Raw genomic sequence first — 19,647 nt, forward strand, 5'->3', positions numbered from 1 at the left:
AATAGAATAAAATTTAGCTACAAATTCGATTGTAGTCATTGGATACAACTTCCACTAAAAAATTAATATATATGGTTGCAATTTTTGAAAATTTAATTGTTGAATTGCATATTCATTATATTCTTAAAAAGAATGTCAAACTTTGTGCCAATTGAATGTTATTTATTATTCAATTCATAAACTTATTTTTTATGCATAATTTTAGACTACGAAAATTTGAAATTTAAACATTTGATTGATGACATAGTTATTAATTTTTTTATCTTTTATAAATTTTTTAAGCACATAGAATATAAGAAGAAAATGTAATCTAATGTTGAATTTTTTAAAATTCACATCCAATAAAAACCGAAATAGGATTTGTAACTTGCTATCCTCTTGCCGAGTAGGCAAAGATTTACCTCTACGGAAAAATATATTGAGTAGAGTTGTAATTACCAACTATAACCTAATTTGTAGCCAAACTTTATAGATGAAAATAATATAAATTTGTAGCCAAACTTTGTAGATGAAAATAATATAAGTTTGTAACCAAACTTTGTACATGAAAATAATGAAAATAATATTTTGACAAAAATTTTCTATATCTAAAGAACTTAGACATATGGCATTTAATTGGCTAAAAAGAAGTGTAGGGGCTATTAATAAATAAATAAAAAAGGTACAGGGGCTTATTTGTAAATGAGATTAAAAAAAATAATCCTAAAGAGAACCAACAACCCGGAAGTGAATAACTGGACTTCGACCTTTTCATCAAAGGTGGAAACATAGACGACACCACACAACACGACACGACACGCCACTGCTCTTCTCAGTCTTCACTCTTCTGGTATGAATCTCTATAATCCTTTCAATTTTCAATTCTATTTCCATCACAATCATCGTTATTCTTATTTAGATTTTCACTTTTTATCTCTAAGATGATCAATACTTAATTTAATGTTCTTTGATTAATGTTGTTTTTGATCATATATATCCATGAAGTTCATTTTTTCAGTATTAGTTTGATTTTTGCTTTGATATCCATTGGTTTTGATGTAAAAATTTCTGGGTTTTGATCAGTTTGACTCAATTATCTCCTGCAACCAAAAAACAAAGAAAATTTAAAAGATGATGGGTTATGGGTCTTATGGTTATGTACCTTCATCATCAACTTCAAATTTATCAGCTTTAGCTCCACCTTTTACTGTTGATCGGTCTGCTGTTCCAAAACCCATTTCAAATCCACTTGTGGATTTGAATGATTCCCCTTATGGTGTTCCCTTGAATCCTTCTCTGCACAATTGGCTCCCTTCCCACTATCCCAATTCTAGAACCAATTTCTTTTCCAACCACACTTCAGAATTTGATCCCTTTCCTTCATCTGATGCGTTTCGATACCCGGGCTTGGAGGAGATTAAGTCACCCAATACCCATTTGTCTCCAGTGAACCCTATTGCACCTGCTGCTTCTTCTGATGCATTCTTGTATGGTCAATGCTCGGATGGTGTTGCCACGAGTATTCTTGAAGCTAAACCATATTATCCCACATATGTCCCACCTGCAACTCAAGGCTCTAGTAGTCCTTTGGTGGCTCCTGATGATATTAGTTATGATTGGTTTTCAAGTTCCCATGCTCCAGCCTTAGATGGATCCTCTCACAATGATTACACTCAGTCCGGTTTGGATTATACTGCCCTTTGGGGTGACTCATGGAGTAGATTTGGAGACTGGGATCATGGTAAACAGGTGGAACTTGATGGGAGTTTCTGCTCAAAGGGGTCGAGCGTAGCTGGTTCATCCATTTACAAGAATTATATGAACCAAGGTATCTCTACTTTACCTTTAAATATAGATACTTTTTTTTTATTAATTTCGGTTAGTACGAGTGTTAGTTATCTTTCTTGTGGGTGCTACGGAGTACCACTTTCAATCTTATTATGGTTCAATGTCGTTGGTCAATTTGTTCTTCTTGAAATTTGTGTTATTCTATGAAATTCATTTTTTGCACAGTTTTCTTAATTTTACTCATCTTTGTCTGTCACCTGTTTTCTATGTATCTGTAATTTTGATTTTTATGTATCACTTAGCTATCTTCTCATTGGCTGTGGCACCTGTTTTACATATCACCTTAGATGGGTAGTTTTGGACGACTCTGCTGGATCCTCTATGAACTCTTAAATTGATTTTTAAAAATCCAGACAATGCATTGTTGTGTCAAATTCTCAATTTCGTCAATGCTATGATGCCCTCAACCTGAGATCTCTCTCTCCCCCCCTTCATTCAACCCACAGTTTGTGTAATATCCTTCATCAATATTGCCCATTAAATCCCATTATCATGCAAACAAGGGGATTGCATGATACATGCCTGCTGGATAGTTTTGGGTGAGTCTGCTGGATCCTCTGAACTTTTAAATTGATTTGTAAAAATGCAGACAATACATGCCTGTGTAACATTCTCAATTTGGTGAACACTAAGATAGAAAACCACTGATGCAGGGCATTTCAAGAGGCTATTTACATTTTTAGCCTTGACACAAACCAGTAGCAAGTAGCAACAGTAGCTAATTCAGCAGCCAGCCTAATCCTCTTGTAACTAATTAGTTTGTTAGATGATTGTTTAAGCCTTGGCCAATAGGATTTAGACACTTGTCAATCATCTAGAAGGCTGCCAAAGTCAATTGACTAGTATAAGTACAAGAATGTAAGCACTTTGTAAATCAGTTTTGTATGTGAATGGAAATAAGCCTTCGAGATCTTTTCTTGAGAACTTTGTGTTCTTTGCAGTGCTGTCTAAGCACCTATCAATTAGTTCTAAGCAACTCACGTTCCATCTAATTCTAAATCATATCACAGCCCATCACCTTCCCTGCATCAACCCCCTCAACCTGATCCCCCTCCCCCCCATCCTGTCCACAACACCCCCACCCCCAAAAAAAAAAAAAAAAAATTTGAAATACCCTTCATCAATATTTCCCATTATCTCAGGAGCAAGGGGAATGTGTGATACACACAATTGGCTTCCCATTTTATTTTGGGCATTAAGCTTTATAATTTTTCCTGATTGTGTAAAGAACATATGCAATGGGGGTCGGAATGGTAGCCATCTGTAGAAGGTTAAACTGAAAAGGAGATTGAGAGAGATTGCTTTGGGTAATCAAAGTATTTTTTTGCTATATTCATTTATATTTTTAGCCTTCACTTCATCCTGTTTTATCATATAGGTTGTCTTATACCCTTTTTCTCAACTTGCACTGGTGACATAGCACAAGGGGGAACAAACAAAATCTTATTTAAAACTTCTGGGCAGTACTTAGATTTTAAGGGTTAGTGATAGGGTTTGGTGGGAAGAGGGTTGGAAAGTAGTAAGAATTAGAGGGTTTCCAATGGAGGGAAGGAATAGTAAGATTTATGGATGAAGCAAAGGGGAAAAATCAAAATTTGGGTTGCTGCGAACAGTGGTGTGAACAGAAACTGTGAACTCTTGGAAGGTTGCATCACACAAACCAATAACTAGCTTCATGGCTTCTCTAAAAATCTGAAAACTTTATTATTCCCAATAGAAATCATTACAACTCTTTAAAATTTAAGATTAATACCTATTCCTACTTGAAATAAGATTTTATTTTAAACTCCTGATAAGGCTTGGACTTGCACTCCCTGGGTTTTAATACTAAACCCAAACTAAATAATTGAACTCAAATTAAACCAAAATAAGACCGAATGGACTATTAGCACAGCCCATCCCAGAAATTATTAAATTACAAAATAACCCTTGCCACTTAAAAATAAATAAAACAAAATAAAACTGACATTGACCTACTGCATGCATCAATTGGCCTCACTCAAACCCTTATGTCTCTATATGTATTTATTACCATTTGTTTATTGTTTAGAGAACTTTATGATACGAGAAGAAAAAGATTTTATTTTAATTCAGTCTTGTTGAATTTTAGAAGTCCATTGTATTTGTTATTGGTCAATTAGTTTTTTTAGGTCTTACTAGTTAATTAGGTTATTATTATTTTATTTAATTATTTAATTTCCTAGAGTTAAGATTATTCTGTAATTCATTAATTGGATGAGTTAAGGTTATTTTTGTAATTCATTAATTGGATTTTCATTTTCCTATATAAGTTAGAATCAATGAAGAATGGACACGAACACGGACACAGACACAAAGCATATTTCTCCTTGATTATTATGATTTTTTATAATGCACAGGAGCTGCTAATGCATCTAAGGGTTTGAACACATGAAAAAGCTTTTTTTTTTTTTTTGATAGGTAACACACGTGAAGAATCTTCCCATATCATTGATATGTTAGGTTGGGAAAAGGATGGTAGGTGTGTAAGCATAGAGCAGTCAAATGATAAATCCTTCTCAGGGTCAAAACCCAGAATCATGCCTGTTGATTATTCAAAATCATCTCTCTCAGATCGCACTTCAGTACTTCCAGAAAACCACCCTGAGGCACCATCCTATAAACTAGTCACAAATTCCAGGAACCGTCAAGTACCATACAGTGCTTCATATGAGAAAGACATGAGAGAGCATGATGCTAGTCTGAGTGGTAGTGCATCATTTGTGACATCTTCACCTTCGCTTGTCATTAGACCTCCAGATGTTGTCACCACCATTTCTGCATCAAATAAAGGTCCATTAAAGGATGTGAATTTTAGGACGGATGCAGCTGATCCTGATCTTCATGGTAATAATCCTTCTTATGTGAATGAACTGCATCCCTTGTTAAGTTCTGAAGGCAAAGTTCGGTTTGATGCCAGCCAACTCAGAATTCATTTAGACAGAAATGATCCTGTTAGTGTGGAATCATTCTCGGCAAAAAGCAAAGAGCTGTCAATGGACAAAAGCATTTCTGAGGATGCTTTGGATCAAATATTCAAAGCAAAATCTGGAGTTCAAATTTCTCATACAAGTTCAGATGGATTCAATTTGCCCCTTGAATTTACCCAAGCCGTCAATTCTGTTGAGAATTCTTCTGAGAGCTTAGATCATTATAACCCTGCTGTGGACTCACCATGCTGGAAAGGAGCACCAATTGGTTGTTTTTCACCATTTGAAGCTTCTAAGGCTGTCAGTTCTCAGTACCTGAAGACATTAGAATCATGCAATAATTCAGATTTTCAACTGCCTCAGTTCTTCCCTTTCAATATTGATGATGCTGTAAAACTCTCCTCACAAAATCCAATTGAGAAGACAGTGTACCATGAAATTGGGTCTCTGGAAAATAGTTTAGCAGCTTCTCCAAAGAGGCCTTCAGTTGCTAATTTAACATTTAGTGAATGCAGATCAGATGATGCTGCTAAAGCTGGATCCTTTTATTCTAAAGAAAGCTGTGGCTATGAGGTTCAGCATTCTGATAAAGCTTTTGAACCTGGGAAAGATGATGCTTCACCCAGCCAGTCTACAGGTTATTTGGACTTAAAATCTTTACTCACAATGCAACATCTTGAAGAAAGTACTGTAACATCTGAAAAAAAGCATTCATCAGAGACTTGTGTTGTGGATGCTGGATCAAATAGAAACAATCCCTCAAGATCTGGAACTTCAAATGTGCCATTCCATGGCACTGAAGATTCTCTGTCTTCACTGGCTTCTGTTGAAGATGCTTCTGCTAAGCTTACCAAATTGCATAAGGCAGATTCAACTTCAAAAATAGATGTCCAGATGTTGGTTAATACGATTTATAACCTGTCTGAAACACTTTTATTTCACTCTTCATATGATTCAATTGAACTGAAGGAAGGAGACCATGAGGCTCTTAAAAATGTCATCCTTAATCTTCATCAATGTTTATTAAAGGGCACTGAACAAAAGCTTCCAACACCAGAATCACTGTTTCCTGAGCAAGGCACATCTCAATATCTTGAAGAGTTACCCAAGCTTCACAAGGTATGTTGTTTCTTCTGTTTGGATTGTTCTCCAATCCAATACCACCCCTCACCCCCCCCCCCCCCCCCCCCCAAAAAAAAAAAAAATACAGGAACATGTATAGCATAAAGAGATTTTACACTAAAAGTCATGATGATCTTTTAGATATGGGAATCAATTTTGCAGCATGACGAGCTATTTATACGGGTCATAGACCTTGGATATAATATAAAGACAATTCATCTTTCTAAGGAGAACAGCTTTCTTCTCTTGAGGAAGTTTTGACTTTCCAGCCATCTGCATAACGATAATTTCTTGAAATGAGATGGATGCGTAATATGTATAAAGATGCAGCTCCCTGTTTACAGTAAAAGTCAAAATGATCTTTTAGATATGGGAATCAATTTTGCAGCATGATGGGCATTTTATATGGGTTGTAGACCCCAGATATATTATAAGAAAACTTATCTTTCTTAGGAGAAGAGCTTTCTTCTTTTGAGGAAGTTTTGACTTTCCAGCTATCTGCATAATGATAATTTCTTGAAATGAGATGCAGCTCCATTTTTATTCTAGCCGACTGAAAGGCTACAAACCCAGTATAATCTTTTTTTCACCAATTTAGACTTTATTAGTTTTATGTAGATTATGACAGTAATATGACTGTTTCTTTTGTAACAATGTACTCTTATTTATAGGGATTTGTGAAGTCTACCACCTTCTTTTCTAGATTGAATTTGTCAGTTGTTTTTGTCGTTTGTTGCTTTTCTTGCTTTTAAATTTGGTTCCATGATGCTGAGGTAAAGTAAATCAGCACAAGAATATTTTTGTAATATCTCAATTATGCTGTACGGATAATGTCTTCTTCAGGAAGTGAGTGGGGACAGGTCTAGGTTGGCAAAGGAGGCAGCGATCATTGCTCAGGATCAGCTTGACCATCGGTGTCTACATGAGGAAAAGCATCATCATATTGTGTCTGTTAATAAAAATGAGAAGGTATCAGATTCTGTTTGCGTGAAGGGTGATGCTAACATGGTGAAAGAAGATAATATGACCCAGGTATTTTTTTCTGTTTATTTTGTATATAAGAATAATAAATGTTAACCATTATTCTTCCCATGAAGAATGCAAAAGGAGGGGGAAAAAGAAACTAAAATGCCATGGATCTTGATTGACAGGCTATTATGAAGGTTCTCAATGATAATTTTAAATATGAGGAAGATATGCAGCCAAAGAGCCTCTTGTATAAGAATTTATGGCTTGAGGCAGAAGCTGAATTATGTTCCGTTAACTATAAAGCTCGCTATAATCGCATGAAGATTGAAATGGAGAAATCCGAGTTGGACAAGACTAAAGGTTAGAATTTCTATCAAAAACCACTGGTTCTGTCATTATTGCTTAACCTAATTTCTTCTGCTTCAGATGTGTCAGAAAATACTATGAATGTGGAGAAAGAACTAAGATCCAAGGTTTCTCATGAAATGAACACTGTTGACAAATTGGCACCTGAGGCTAGGGGTGGCCTTTCCCCTGTTATTTCCATCCAGGATACCCCTTCCATCCCAGATGTTATGTGCAGATATAGTATTCTAAAAGACCGGATTGACCACTCGAATTCTGCTACAGATGTGGAGGGACCATCAAGCTCGAAAGTGTATCCTGATCTGAACAAGGCTGACCAGTTGGCATCTGAAACAGCTGAAGAAAAGTCTCTGACCCAAGATATTTCCATTCAGAATTCTCCCATCATTGACACCACCTGCCATGCAGATAGTGTTATGGCTAGATTTCACATTCTAAAATGCCGGGTTGAGAATTCAAATTCTGTAACATCTACAGATGTAGAGGCTCCATCAAGCATAGATGTCATTCCTGATCTGATCAACGTTGACAAATTGGTGCATGAAGCAACTGTAGTGAAGGGTAGCCTGATCCCAGATGTTTCCACCCAGAATTCTCCTGTTTCAACCCTAAGCCGCCACACAGAAGATGTCGAGTCTTCTGTCATGGCCAGATTCCATGTCCTTAAACACCGGATTGACAATGTGAATTCCATGGATGTGAAAAGGCAAGAATTTCCAGAGGTCTTCCATTTTGGATTTGCTGGTGAGAGTAAGCATAGGCCAATTATTAGAGACAAATCAGAGGATGGAAGTGTGGATGTAACACTGGCACCTGTCTTGCAGCACCACTCTGCCGACAGTTCTGAAGGCAGTTTAACTGTGAAGGAGTTCTATCTGTGTAAGGATGACCCAGTGATACAACCTTGTCAGTCCAACAGGCTTGGCGACCCACTTCCAGCAGGTTGGTTTGACACTACATCAGATTGGGAACATGTAATGAAGGAGGATTTTGAGGAGTAGAACTGTCAAGACCTGAATGTCCCTTGGGTAAATGGCTCTATATCCTCTGAAAGACATTTATATGCTGTTTCTGGTAAAGAAACATGGCAGTTACTTGTATTATAAAGAGTATATGATTGCTCTCTGAACTTGTAAAAAGCTCATAAACGTGTCTGGATTTTCAAAACCTATGTGTTTGTTTCTTTTTCTTTTTTAGCTATTTGTCTAGCAACTTGTATAGCTTTCTGTTTCTGTGTTCTGCATATATTTTGGTACTTTTGATCTATCTGAAGTGGCTTAGGTCTAAATTCCTTGGAGCAATATTATGGTCTAGCTTCAGCAGCCAAAGATAAGAGTTACCTAGCTGGAACAAAAGAGATATAAATATATTTATATATGATCCACATAAAAAGTGAAATAGATCTCCATGAGTCTAGTTAAAATTATGTTTCAACATTTAGTTTACTCCTATATTTTACTTCCTTTGTTTCTTTCTTACAATATGTGGGTGAAAAAGAGATATGAAACTATGTTCTCTTTATTTATTGGGAGAATTAGGCATAAGATATTTGGTTGTAATCTTAAAGGATAAATCAAGGCGAGCAGTACCTCCATCACTCTGTTGTGAACTAGTTTTATTTTTTGTTTCTCTTATATTAGAGATGAATTGGTTCTGTGGTTTAACAAATATTGACTTACGAAGGGTAAACATCTATTACTCATCAATTGATCGCAATTATTAGATTTTAAACTGATTTTTTTTTTAGCTTATATTAGAACTAAACTAATTATGTAATTTATAAGCACAAGTCGCAAATCCTAATTATTTTATAATAATATAATGTAAAATTTGTAGGTTAAATAGTGCATGTGTTATTTTTTCTATTTTTTTAAGTTTTATGTAATGAAATAAATAATATATTTTGTATTCAACAATAATGCATAGTGATATATATATATATATATATATATAATGAAAAATGTAATTTAATAAAGATATTTAACTTACTTAATTATAACATTATTTTATATAAATGGAAATGAGGTTTTTAAAATGCTTTTTTTAATATATCGTAATCAATTGACTTATTTGAACATATCCAAGAACATTTTAAAAAAAAGTGCACTCTCATTCCATGAAATACATGTGTGGGGGCTAATTAATTAGGAAGTATTGTTAAAAGCAGTTTTAAATGGGCCTATGGCCCTGTCCGAGGACGTTAGACTATCCGAGGAGGCCCAAATAAGGCTATAAGGGGGAATAAAGTTAAGAGAGGAATAGAGACAATGTGAGATGGGTACAATAAGTGTCCGAGGACAAAAATCTTCTTGGCAACGTATGTCCGAAGTAAATCTGAGTACCATACTGTCACAAACTTACGTCAGAGTTACACCATAACTAAGGATTGGGCATTGGACCAAGGATAAGGAAAGAAATGTAAACAAATATCTTCAAAAGCTGCTACCTCCACATTAAATGCCTTTCAACCAACTCTCTGGCCGCATTAATGTGGAAATGATGCCTGAATAGTGATCAAGCAGCCTTACAACTACTGGTTGATGGTTCTAGGAGGTGTTGGATGGGACAGGAAGGAGTCCCCCAAATCTAACCTACACGTGTGTGGTAAAGATGATACCAAGATTGCAATATATAACCCGGAAGAATGCACTGAAGGGGGGGGGGATGATATATACAATTTAGGTTTTGAAGAAAACCATATGAAACAAAGAGCTTAGTTTGTTCCGAGGATAAATTTGATAATCATATTTGTGTCAAACCATCTTGAATCGTTAAGTCTGATCATTTTTCTTCTGGGATAAATCTAGTTCTTCTATCCACACTCTACAAATTTATTGTTTGGGCCGTTAGAGTTTGAGCTCAATCCGGTTTTGGGATCAATATAATTTTAGTCCTTACAATTGGCGCCGTCTGTGGGAAGAGCTTAATCTAAACCAAAGGAAATTCGGTTACAACGTTCACGATGGAGGAAGCAGGTCCACACCAGGCAGCAGCGGGGCTGCACCAAATAGAAGCAGGCCCACTCCAAGCAGAATCAAGGGGTTCTTAGCATGGTAATCCACACCGGAGCCTCGAACGGAGAGAGGGCCATGAGGGAAGTGTACGCACGACTCATACCAGCAAAAGCCAGTCTCAAGGGAAGAGTCATGTCCCCCATGCAAAGAATGACAGAGACATGCAACGTGAAATTGACGAATTGAAAAGAGAGTTGCGTCACTCACGACAAAGATGTTCCCCACCCAGCTCCGAGCCTTCCTCCGAAGAGATAGATGGTGCTAGTTATAAACGAAGATCTAGAACTCCGCCCAGTGAGACTTTTTCCTATGAAGAGGAGTATCACTATCGACGTAGGTACAAAAGTCAGCCTCGCAGAGGCTTGGGGAATAACGCCATGAACAAAGCATTAAGCCAAGTTTCCAAATCACCCTTCACAAGTAATATAGAGGATGCGAATCTTCCTCGGCGATTTCATCAGCCTACATTCACCTTGTACAATGGTCGAACAAACCCAGTAGAACACGTTAGTCATTTCAGCCAAATGATGGCTATCTACTCCAGAGATGAAGTTTTGATGTGTAAGGTCTTTCCATCAAGTTTAGGCCTGGTGGCGATGAGATGGTTCAACGGTTTAAGGGCTAATTCTATTGATTCCTTCAAGAAACTTACCCGGGCTTTTGGCCCTCACTTTATTACCTGCAGTACGGTTCCTCGGCCTTTGGGGTCTTTGTTGTCTATGTCCATGCGAGAGGGTGAGACTCTTAAGACATATTCTGATAGATACTGGGAAATGTTTAATGAGATAGAGGGAGAGCATGACGATGTGGCTATAAGAACTTTCAAGGCCGGTCTTATAGCCGAGCATGATTTGAGGAAATCTTTAACTGGTAAACCTGTCACTAGTGTACAGCAATTGATGGATCAGATTGATAAGTACAGAATAGTAGAAGAAGACCAACTGTAGGGAAAATGAAAGGCTAAGGTAATCCCTAAGGAGATGAGGGATTTTAGGTCAGACCGGTACAATAGTAACCGGACTCGGAAAGACTATATTGGGCAGTCGGGTTCTGCCAACACGCAGGCGGTTAATGTCGTGTTTTGGGAGCCGGTACAACAGGTGCTGGAGAAGATTAAGAATGAACCATTTTTTAAATGGCCCAACAAGATGGCAGGAGAGCCTACGAGACGCAACCAAAATCTTTACTACCACTATCATCAAGACCATGGACACACAATTGCTGATTGCAGGAATTTATGGGACCATTTGGAACAACTAGTCCGAGAAGGGAAGTTGAAGCAACTTTTGCACCACTCCAGTGGTCGGGTAGGCCAAGCAGGCTCGGAGATGCGGGGAGATGCTTCTTCAAGACTCCCCCTTGGCACAATAAATGTTATTTTTGTTGCCGTGGGGAGAACTGGCTCTCGTCCTTCCAGGGTACTGTCGGTATCCCGATCTCCAGCTGAGGAGTGTAGCTCAACGTCTAAAAGACCCAAGATGGACATCCCGTTGGTTTTGGGCTTTTCAGATGAAGACAAAGTAGGAACCATACAGCCACATGATGATGCTCTAGTGGTCACATTGAGGATCAACGGGTACGATGTGAGAGGGGTAATGGTTGACCAGGGTAGCGCTGCTGATATAATGGTTGAGGGGCTATTATGGGGGCCAATTAATTAGGAAGTATTATTAAAAGCAGTATTAACTAGGCCTATGGCCCTGTTCGAGGACGTTAGACCATCCGAGGAGGCCTAAATAAGGCTATAGGAGGGAATAAAGTTAAGAAAGGAATAAAGACAATGTGAGATGGGTACAATAAGCGTCCGAGGACAAAAATCTTCTTGGCAACGTATGTCCGAGGTAAATCTGAGTACCATACCGTCACAAACTTACTTTAGAGTTACACCACAACTAAGGATTGGACATTGGACCAGGGATAAGGAAAGAAAGGTAAACAAATATCTTCAAAAGCTGCTACCTCCACATTAAATACCTTTCAACCAACTCTCTGGCCGTATTAATGTGGAAATGATGCCTGAACAGTGATCAAGCAGCCTTACAGCTAATGGTTGATGGTTCTAGGAGATGTTGGATGAGATAGGAAGGAGTCCCCCAAATCTAACCTACACGTGTGTGGTAAGGATGATACCAAGATTGCAATATATAACCCAGAAGAATGCACTGAAAGGGGGGGGGGGGGGGATGATATATACAATTTAGGTCTTGAAGGAAACCATATGAAACAAAGCGCTTAGTTTGTTCCGAGGATAAATTTGATAATCATATTTGTGTCAAACCATCTTGAATCGTTAAGTCTGATCGTCTTTCTTCTGGGATAAATCTAGTTCTTCTATCCACGCTCTACAAATTTATTGTTTGGGCCGTTAGAATTTGAGCCCAATCCGGTTTTGGGATTAATACAATTTCAGTCCTTACAACATGTAATATGTTACACCAAGTTTAAATTATTATATAAGTTTAGAATTAAAACTTTTTTTTTTCTTTCCAAATATAAGTATATAATGTCTATATTATTGAAACTTGAATTTTAAGGTAATTTTTTAAAATCATCATGTTTATTGCTTTTTTACGGCTCATATCTCTAATTTCTAATGACTATTTTGTTTGTATTTTTTACCCAAAAATAAAGAGGTTGGTTCAAATAGAACAAAATTTCATATCCCATTCTATGTTCCACAAATAAAAAATTGTCAAGTGTCCACCTACTTAATTAAATACTAATTTTCTGCTTCTTTTATTTCAGTTTCCTAAAATAAATAAAATAAAAATCAACACAACTCCACCAGCCACCACCACCAACTAGTGCCGGTGCCACTTCATCAACAACTATCTACCTCCAGTTATGTTTGTGTTCTAATATACCGTACAATTTTTCAAATATGTTGGATGTCCGTTCAACCAAAATTTTCTTAAGCGGCCAATGTTTGTTTTATTATGAAATTCTTCTTAAAATCAAACCAAATGGACCCGTGCGTACTCCCATATCATGAAACAGTCCCCTTCTATTTCAAGAGCAAAGGTAGGATCCTAAATTCCTAAGACAATAATATCAAAGTATATATTCAACGCAATTTAAGTTAAATACCAAAAGAAAATCACAGCCACAGAGTCACTTGATATTAGTTTTTTGTTTTCTAATATACTTTATCTATCTACCAAAATAGACTATTGGCTGGTGGATTCAATGAATAGATGCTAGTTGATGAAAGGACAACGCAATTTCTCTATACATGTACCTAGTCATGGATTTGAAAATAACGAAGCGTTGGTAGATGGTCGTTGTAGTGGCACCGGCTTTGGTGGTAGTGTTGGACCAGTGGAAGTGACTAGTGGGGATGTTTTGGTTTTTATTTTATTTATTTTATGAAACTGAAATAAGATAAGGCAAAAAATTAACATTTAATTAAGTAGGTGGATACCTGATAATTAAATGTTAATAAATAAATGGATGTGAACAAGACACATTGTAGTGGATTTCTTTTTAAATGAATTTTTTCCTTTTTAAATGGATTTCTTTTTAGTTTGGTTGCTTCTTTTAGATACTTTGCAACAAGAGACCAGCTTGTATCTCACGAAAGTGAGTTATAAATCAATTCAAGTTAAAAATATTATGAGGTGAAAATTACCATATATAGATTCAAGTGCAAGTAGGTGGTCTGATTTCTTTGGATAATCTATGGCACACGTAAACAGAATTAGTAAATTTTGTTATTTCATATGTGAATTTATGGAAAAGTGATTTCTTAGTAAACAAATTGTGGCGTATACACATGGAATATTTCCCTTGTCAATATATTAGTGATATACTTCTTGATTTTAACTAACCTAGTAATCATAATAGATTTAATATATTTAGAAGTAAAATCTACCCCCACCTCATTGTGTTTAATACGTGTAAGTGCTCTATTAAAGTATCAATGAATGTGAGAAATGTATAATCAAATGTGATGTTGGTACTGCCAAATGTGATAATGGAATCATCAAATGTGAGAAAAAATAAGGGAACCACCGATGTGAACAAAAGTACAGTCACATATGATGTTGGTACTGCACAATGTGAGGATGGTGCCATCAAATGTGAGAAAGAAAAAAGGGATCCACCAAATGTGACAAAAATATAGCCACATGTAATGTTGATACTATACAATATGAGGATGGTACCATTAAATGTGAGAAAAAAATAAAGGAACTACCTAATGTGACAAATTATCCCTTTGAGCTAGCTCGGAATCATAATCCGGCCTTATTAGTGATTATGGAGACCAAGCTTGGTGGAGCTCGTGCGAAGGAAATATCGGATAGGCTTCCTTTTGATGGCGCCATCCATACCGAAACAATTGGGTTCGCAGGAGGCCTTTGGCTGCTCTGGAATGCTGATATTGTGGAGGTGGTTCATTTGGCAAATACAAAGCAAGAAATCCATGTGGAAGTGAAGGTACTTGCTACTAAACTCTCTTGGATTTTTTCTACTGTTTATGCTAATCCTAGGATTGCTGAAAGAAATACCTTGTGGGAAAATTTAATTAAAGTAGCTGATCTTCATAATAAACCATGGGTGATAGCTGGGGATTTTAATGAACCCCTGTTGGATGAAGATAAGTTTGGAGGAAGGCCTGTTAGCATATATAGATCCCTGTTATTCAAAGATTGTCTTGATAAGTGCAATATGGTGGATTTGGGATTCTCAGGTCCCAGATACACGTGGACTAATAGAAGGGAGTTGAATAACCTCATTCAAGAGAGAATAGATAGGTTTTTCATGAATCCTAGTTGGTGCCTCTTGTATCCAGAAGCTAGGGTCTCCCACCTCACTCGTTGCCATTCCGACCATTGTCCTGTTCTTCTTGAAACTATTCCTAGACAGACCAATTTCCTTAATAGGCATTTTAGATTCCAAAGCTTCTGGTTGTCTGACCCTTCTTTTCCTCAAGTGGTGACTAAGGCTTGGAATCGGGATGAAAATCTTTCAACTTCTATTGTAAGATTCACAAAAGATGCTATGATATGGAATAAAAACCAGTTTGGAAATATATTTGAGAAGAAAAGAAGATTAATGGCTAGGCTTAATGGAATCCAGCAGGTTTTAGCTTCCAACCCCCAATCTTCCCTAATTGATTTGGAAAATCAGCTTCACAAAGAATTGGATGTAGTGCTGAATCAAGAGGCAGAGTTGTGGGCATTAAAGTCTAGAATTAATTGGATGGTGTTGGGAGACCGTAACACTTCTTTCTACCATGTTTCTGCTCTTGCTAGGAGGAAAAGGAACACTATTACCATGGTTAAAAACGAGGTAGGGGACTGGCTAACGGAGGAAAGAGAAGTAATGAACCATTTTAGAGAGGGGTTTATCAGGCTGTATACTACTAGCCAAGTCAAGGCTACTTGGAATCATAACCTCCGGCAGGGGTGGCAAAGTAGTCTCACGGAGGAGGAGAAGCACAGTTTAGAGTAGCCGGTGATAGATGCTGAAATAGTCACTGCCTTGTGGTCTCTTAAGGCATTCAAGTCTCCAGGTCCTGATGGACTTCATGCTGGTTTTTTCCAGAGATTCTGGTCCATAGTGGGGGATTCAGTTAAAGAGGAGATTAGGAAGGCTTTCCTATGCAGAAAAATTCCGGACTATTTAAATAACACAAGTATTGTCCTTATTCCTAAGATCCAAAGCCCGGAATCCATTAGTAGCTATAGACCTATTAGCTTATGCAATTCGGTTTACAAAATCGTCACTAAAATTATAGTGGGGAGGTTGAGACCTTATTTGGATAAATTAATAGGTCCTTGTCAATCGGCTTTTGTTCCGGGAAGAAGAGGAGTGGATAATGCTATTATTGTTCAAGAATTGATTCACACTATGGGTAAAGCTAAGGGCAAAGGAGGTTATATGGCTTTGAAAATTGATTTAGAAAAAGCCTATGATAAATTGGAGTGGAGTTTCATTAGGGATATGTTGATCCGGTTTAATTTTCCAAGGAATTTAATCGAGCTTATTATGAGCTGCATCTCTTCGGTCTCCACCTCTTTACTCTTTAATGGAGGGGCTCTAGAGCCTTTTCATCCTACTAGAGGGATTAGGCAAGGCGATCCTTTATCTCCGTATATCTTTATTATGTGTATGGACTATTTGGGGCAACTAATCCAGGATTTTAACTTTGTGTTGGAAAGGGTGAAGAAGAAACTTGCAGGATGGAAAGCAAACCTCCTCTCCATGGCCGGGAGGTCAGTTCTGATCCAAGCAGCCCCTTCTACCATCCCAGCTTATGTTATGCAATGCAACCAGCTCCCAGGAAAGATTTTAGAAGGCATAGACCAAGTAAACCGAAACTTCTTGTGGAACTCTTCAACCAATAAGAAGAGTATGCACTGGGTGGGATGGAAAAAGGTCACTACCCCTAAGGATGTAGGTGGGTTGAGTATCCAAGCTGCAAAGGGAAGGAACACGGCTCTTCTTGCTAAATTAAATTGGAGGTTTCACACGGAGAAAGATTCTCAATGGGCTAAAGTGTTGAGACTGAAATATTGTACTAATCGGTGTTTAAATTCCAGAGATGAAGCTAGGCTTCCTTGCTCTCGTACTTGGAGGAGTATGAAGAAAGGGGAACCTGTTTTCAAGAAAGGAATCACTTGGGTTCCGGGGTATAATAGCAACCTTAGCTTCTGGCATGACAATTGGACCAAGGTAGGTATCTTAAGAAATATCATCCAAGGTCCCTTAACCACCGAGTCTAATTTGTTAGAAGTTAAAGATGTTGCTAGTTTGGAAGGATGGAATTGGAACTTGCTGCAATTAGAGATTCTTGAGGATGTTAAAAGAGAGATTCAAGCTACCCCTTTCTCGTGTGTTGCAAGAAATCATGACAAATTAGCTTGGAAACCTTCTCCCAAAGGTTCTTTTGATCTTAGTAGTGCTTATCTCCTTGCTAGCGAACCTCTCCCTGATCCGGCCTTTCAAGGGAAGTGGATTTGGAAGCTAGATACTTTGCCGAGAATTAAAACTTTCATTTGGAAGTGCATGCACCACAGTATAGGGGTAAGAGATTGTTTACAAGCTAGGGGGCTGCAAGTTGATAATATTTGTCCCCACTGCCATAATAGGCTAGAATCCATCATTCACGCCCTTCGGGACTGCCATGTCCTTAAGACTATTTGGCATCAGCTAGGAATTAGCTGCCTGGACACAAGTTTCTTCTCGGCTAACATGCAAGACTGGCTCATGTCTAATTGTAGGGATAAAGGTGTTTGAAGTTCAGGTCAAGCTCCTTGGAACCAAATTTTTATGTTTGCTATTTGGACTATTTGGAAGGGTAGGAACCAGCTGGTATTTGAGAACAAGAATTTAAAGTCTAGTATTGCCAAAGACATCTTTTACCAAGCTTTAGAATACTTTCACTGTGCTGGCAAGCTGCTGGTGACAAAACGGAAAATCTTGAAACAGGTGCGCTGGGAAAAACCTTGTATTGGCTGGTTGAAATTAAACACTGATGGGTCGTCTTTGGGGAACCCGGGCTTAGCTGGTGGTGGAGGTCTTCTACGAGATGAGTATGGTAGCTGGATTGGGGGGTTTTCTAGAAGGATTGGCATAGCAAACAGCTTCACAGCTGAGTTATGGGCGTTGCGGGATGACCTTCTCTTATGCCGGTAGTTGAATGTTCAAGCCGTGGCTATTGAGTTAGATGCAAGTGCCATAGTTGATGCATTTACTCATCAATCTGCAGCTAACACTATTGTGTCTTCAATAATGGATGACTGTAAGCTCTTGATGAACCAAATCCCTCAAGCTACTATATCACATGTCTATAGGGAAGCAAACAAAAGTGCTGACTGGCTTGCAAGTTTTGGGCTAAACTTAGATTCGGATTTTGTATTGTGGAATGGTTCGCGTGTGGACCTTATTCCTGTCCTAGAGGCTGATAGCCGAGGTCTGTATGGTAACAGACATTGTGTTGATCTTGGTTTTGTTCCTTAGTTTTTAATGTTATTCCTTTTTCTACAAAAAAAAAAAAAAAAAAGTACAGTCACATATGATGTTGGTACTACACAAGTGAGGATGGTACCATCAAATGTGAGGAAAAAAAAATAAGGGAACCACCTAATGTGACAAAAGTATAGTCATATGTGATGTTGGTACTATACAACGTGAGGATGGTACCATTAAATACGAGAAAAAAATAAGGGAACTACCGAATGTGACAAAAGTACAGCCACATGTGATGTTGGTCCTACACAATGTAAGGATGGTACCATCAAATGTGAAAAAAATAATAAAGGAATCACCTAATGTGGCAAAAGTACAGTCACATGTGATGTTAATACTACACAATGTGAGGATAGTACTATCAAATGTGAGAAAAAAAAATAAGGGAACCACCAAATGTGACAAAAGTATAGTCACATGTGATGTTGGTACTGTACAATATGAGGATGGTACCATCAAATGTGAGAAAAAATAAAGGAACCACCGAATGTGACAAAAGTACAATCACATGTGATATTGGTACTGTACAATGTAAGGATGGTACTATCAAATGTGAGAAAAAGAAGGGAACTACTGAATGTGATAAAAGTACAATCACATGTGATGTTGGTACTACACAATGTGAGGATGGTGCCATCAAATGTGAGAAAAAAAAAAAAAGAGAATCACCAAATGTGATAAAAGTACAGTCACATGTGATGTTGGTATTACACAACGTGAGGATGGTACTATCAAATGTGAAAAAAAAAAAAAGGAACCACCAAATGTGACAAAAGTACAGTCACATGTGATGTTGGTACTGCACAATGTGTGGATGGTACCATCAAATGTGAGAAAAAATAAGAGAACCACCGAATGTGACAAAAGTACAATCACATGTGATGTTAGTACTGCACAATATGATGATAGTACCATCAAATGTGAGAAAAAATAAGGAAACCACTAAATGTGACAAAAGTACAATAATATGTGATGTTAGTACTACATAATGTGAAGATGGTACCATCAAATGTAATGTTTTGGTAACCTGATATAGCAGGTTGCCTAATAGTGGGTACCGTACCCCCAAAAAAAAGAGGGGGGTACAGTAGAATTACCCATATATATATAGTGTCATATCTTTTCAAATTTTAATGACCTAGCAGTATTAGATGCATATTAGAATCCTCTCCATTTATTTAACCCAAAAAAAAAAAAAAAAAAATCTCTTCATTTTAAATGGATTCATTTCATAGTTCAAATAAAATAATACAAATATGAAGGTGCATCTTGTTCCATATCCAAATCTAGAAGCCTAGCTCTAAACACTGGGAAATCAACAAACGATAGTAGGTGAAGAATCGGAACCCATAAATTTTGAGAAGGCAAGCAACAACTAAGTTGGAATTACAAGTCTATTTGCTGGACACGCTTAATTAAGTTCACAT

General features: G+C 37.4%; 3 protein-coding genes across 4 annotated transcripts; all 3 read left to right on the top strand.

Moving 5' to 3' along the window:
* Positions 1-711: 711 nt before the first annotated feature.
* LOC126699988 (uncharacterized) lies at positions 712-8,452 on the top strand. 2 transcript variants are annotated; one of them, XM_050397970.1, is made up of 6 exons: positions 712-829; positions 1,063-1,807; positions 4,267-5,894; positions 6,741-6,929; positions 7,049-7,226; positions 7,293-8,452. In XM_050397970.1, the coding sequence occupies exons 2-6, from the start codon at positions 1,111-1,113 to the stop codon at positions 8,231-8,233; spliced, it is 3,633 nt and encodes a 1,210-aa protein (XP_050253927.1). In that variant the 5' UTR covers positions 712-829; positions 1,063-1,110; the 3' UTR covers positions 8,234-8,452. The 2 variants fall into 2 exon arrangements, with proteins under 2 accessions (XP_050253927.1, XP_050253928.1); XM_050397971.1 differs by having other exon boundaries at positions 7,302-8,452.
* A 1,955-nt stretch (positions 8,453-10,407) lies between these two features.
* LOC126700661 (uncharacterized) lies at positions 10,408-11,193 on the top strand. The gene has a single exon (XM_050398871.1). The coding sequence runs from the start codon at positions 10,408-10,410 to the stop codon at positions 11,191-11,193; it is 786 nt and encodes a 261-aa protein (XP_050254828.1).
* Positions 11,194-14,503: 3,310 nt separating this feature from the next.
* LOC126700662 (uncharacterized) lies at positions 14,504-17,887 on the top strand. Its single transcript, XM_050398872.1, has 3 exons — positions 14,504-15,568; positions 15,746-17,275; positions 17,549-17,887. Exons 1-3 carry the CDS (start codon positions 14,504-14,506, stop codon positions 17,885-17,887), a joined length of 2,934 nt encoding a protein of 977 aa, XP_050254829.1.
* Positions 17,888-19,647: the final 1,760 nt, after the last annotated feature.

The sequence above is a fragment of the Quercus robur genome, chromosome 9 (genome assembly GCF_932294415.1).
Source record: "Quercus robur chromosome 9, dhQueRobu3.1, whole genome shotgun sequence".
Taxonomy (NCBI): Eukaryota; Viridiplantae; Streptophyta; class Magnoliopsida; order Fagales; family Fagaceae; genus Quercus; species Quercus robur.

Bases quoted from the DNA above. Each gene is read 5' to 3' on its own strand.
- LOC126699988 (XM_050397970.1), top strand. From the start codon at position 1,111: ATGATGGGTTATGGGTCTTATGGTTATGTACCTTCATCATCAACTTCA. The intron at 6,930-7,048 runs GTATTTTTTTCT...CTTGATTGACAG, and splicing joins AAGAAGATAATATGACCCAG to GCTATTATGAAGGTTCTCAA. The intron at 7,227-7,292 runs GTTAGAATTTCT...CTTCTGCTTCAG, and splicing joins CGAGTTGGACAAGACTAAAG to ATGTGTCAGAAAATACTATG.
- LOC126700661 (XM_050398871.1), top strand. From the start codon at position 10,408: ATGCAACGTGAAATTGACGAATTGAAAAGAGAGTTGCGTCACTCACGA.
- LOC126700662 (XM_050398872.1), top strand. From the start codon at position 14,504: ATGGAGACCAAGCTTGGTGGAGCTCGTGCGAAGGAAATATCGGATAGG. The intron at 15,569-15,745 runs GTAATGAACCAT...TGGTCTCTTAAG, and splicing joins GGCTAACGGAGGAAAGAGAA to GCATTCAAGTCTCCAGGTCC. The intron at 17,276-17,548 runs GTAAGAGATTGT...ACTATTTGGAAG, and splicing joins GCATGCACCACAGTATAGGG to GGTAGGAACCAGCTGGTATT.